Source organism: Rousettus aegyptiacus, unplaced genomic scaffold (genome assembly GCF_014176215.1).
Source record: "Rousettus aegyptiacus isolate mRouAeg1 unplaced genomic scaffold, mRouAeg1.p scaffold_m13_p_9, whole genome shotgun sequence".
NCBI classification, from domain to species: Eukaryota; Metazoa; Chordata; class Mammalia; order Chiroptera; family Pteropodidae; genus Rousettus; species Rousettus aegyptiacus.
This window is the reverse complement of record NW_023416312.1, coordinates 88,474,020-88,475,379: the sequence shown is the minus strand read 5'-3', so window position 1 is coordinate 88,475,379 and position 1,360 is coordinate 88,474,020. Positions and strand designations below refer to the sequence as shown.

Here is a 1,360-nt window from a genome sequence, read left to right as displayed (position 1 = left end):
CCTATACTAAGGTGACTTGTCTTCCTTTTGATCTATGTGAAATACCTAGACTTTGACTGGATCAGAAGCTCAAAATTCACTCTGCTTTCTTCATTTGTCTGTTTGAATATTTTTACAACGATTACTTTTATAATGAGAACAAAATAGAAAAAAACACATTTTGAGACTATATATCTATATGTTCAGGTCACTCTTTCATGTTGTAGGATCCTGTCTAAAAGAGGCAAAAATGACAGTAAAGAGACATGGGTTCAAATCCAGAGTGTTCTAATAACTAGCTTTGTGACCTTCGACTTGTTTATTAAGCTCTCCAACCCCACATTTCCTGATCTACTAACAAAAAAAGTCTCTAAGGACTTCTCCAGCATTTTTTTAAGATAGTAAATAACTTCTGGTCAAAAAAAAGAAAGAGAGAGAGAAAATTTATGTCCTTTTGAGCCACGCTTCTCTTGCTCAGGCCCACTTCCACTTCTGGAAGTGTACTTTCCTTTCTAATAAAACTTTCTTCTCTACTGTAAAAAAAATAAAAAGAGAGAAAATTTGTAACCTAGCTGTTGAGTTTCCAGATGAACTCTAACCTGAAATTTAAATATATGTGATATTGTGTTTGTTTGTTATCTAGGAATAAAAAATTGTTTTATATTTAGATATTTCAAATGCATCACAATTCAGTTTTATGATCAACTAATTCTGAGTTGTCAACAATATTTTCTATTATTTTTATCTTGTCCTCTCTGAAACGGTAAAATTAAAGTGAATATCATTTAAATCAATAATTTCTAGTCAGAAATTATTATACAAAAATTTTGTATCTTGGCACTCCATGACTGACAGCTACTGAGCAGAACCGATTCACTCCTTGCAGCCTCACTCAGCTTCCTCTGCAACCATGTCTGACAAATCCGATATGGCTGAGATTGAGAAATTCAATAAGTCAAAATCAAAGAAGACAGAAACACAAGAGAAAAACCCGCTGCCATCGAAAGAAACGATTGACCAGGAGAAGAAAGCAAGCGAATCGTAATGAGGCATGCACTACCAATATGCACTGTACATTCCACAAGCATTGCCTTCTTATTTTACTTCTTTTTGCTGTTTAACTTTGTAAGATGCAAAGAGGTTGGATCAAGTTTAAGTAATTGTGATGCCCCCTTTTCACATCCAAGAACTACTGACAATGATGGCCACACCTGCCTCTCCCACTTCCTGTCTGGCTGGCAGGGAAGGAAAAGACATTGCATGCTGGCGAAGGAAGAAGCTGGGTGGGACAACAGTGAAATATAGAGTGAAAACAAAGCTGGTACAAGGTGTCCTGCAGACTGTAAAATGCAGTTTAATCAGAGTGTCATTTTTTTTTGTT

General features: G+C 35.6%; 1 protein-coding gene across 1 annotated transcript; it reads left to right on the top strand.

Annotated features, from left to right (window-relative positions):
• Positions 1-882: 882 nt before the first annotated feature.
• Positions 883-1,159, top strand: LOC107506466 (thymosin beta-4-like). Its single transcript, XM_036227164.1, has one exon. The coding sequence runs from the start codon at positions 890-892 to the stop codon at positions 1,022-1,024; it is 135 nt and encodes a 44-aa protein (XP_036083057.1). The 5' UTR covers positions 883-889; the 3' UTR covers positions 1,025-1,159.
• The last annotated feature ends 201 nt before the right edge of the window (positions 1,160-1,360 follow it).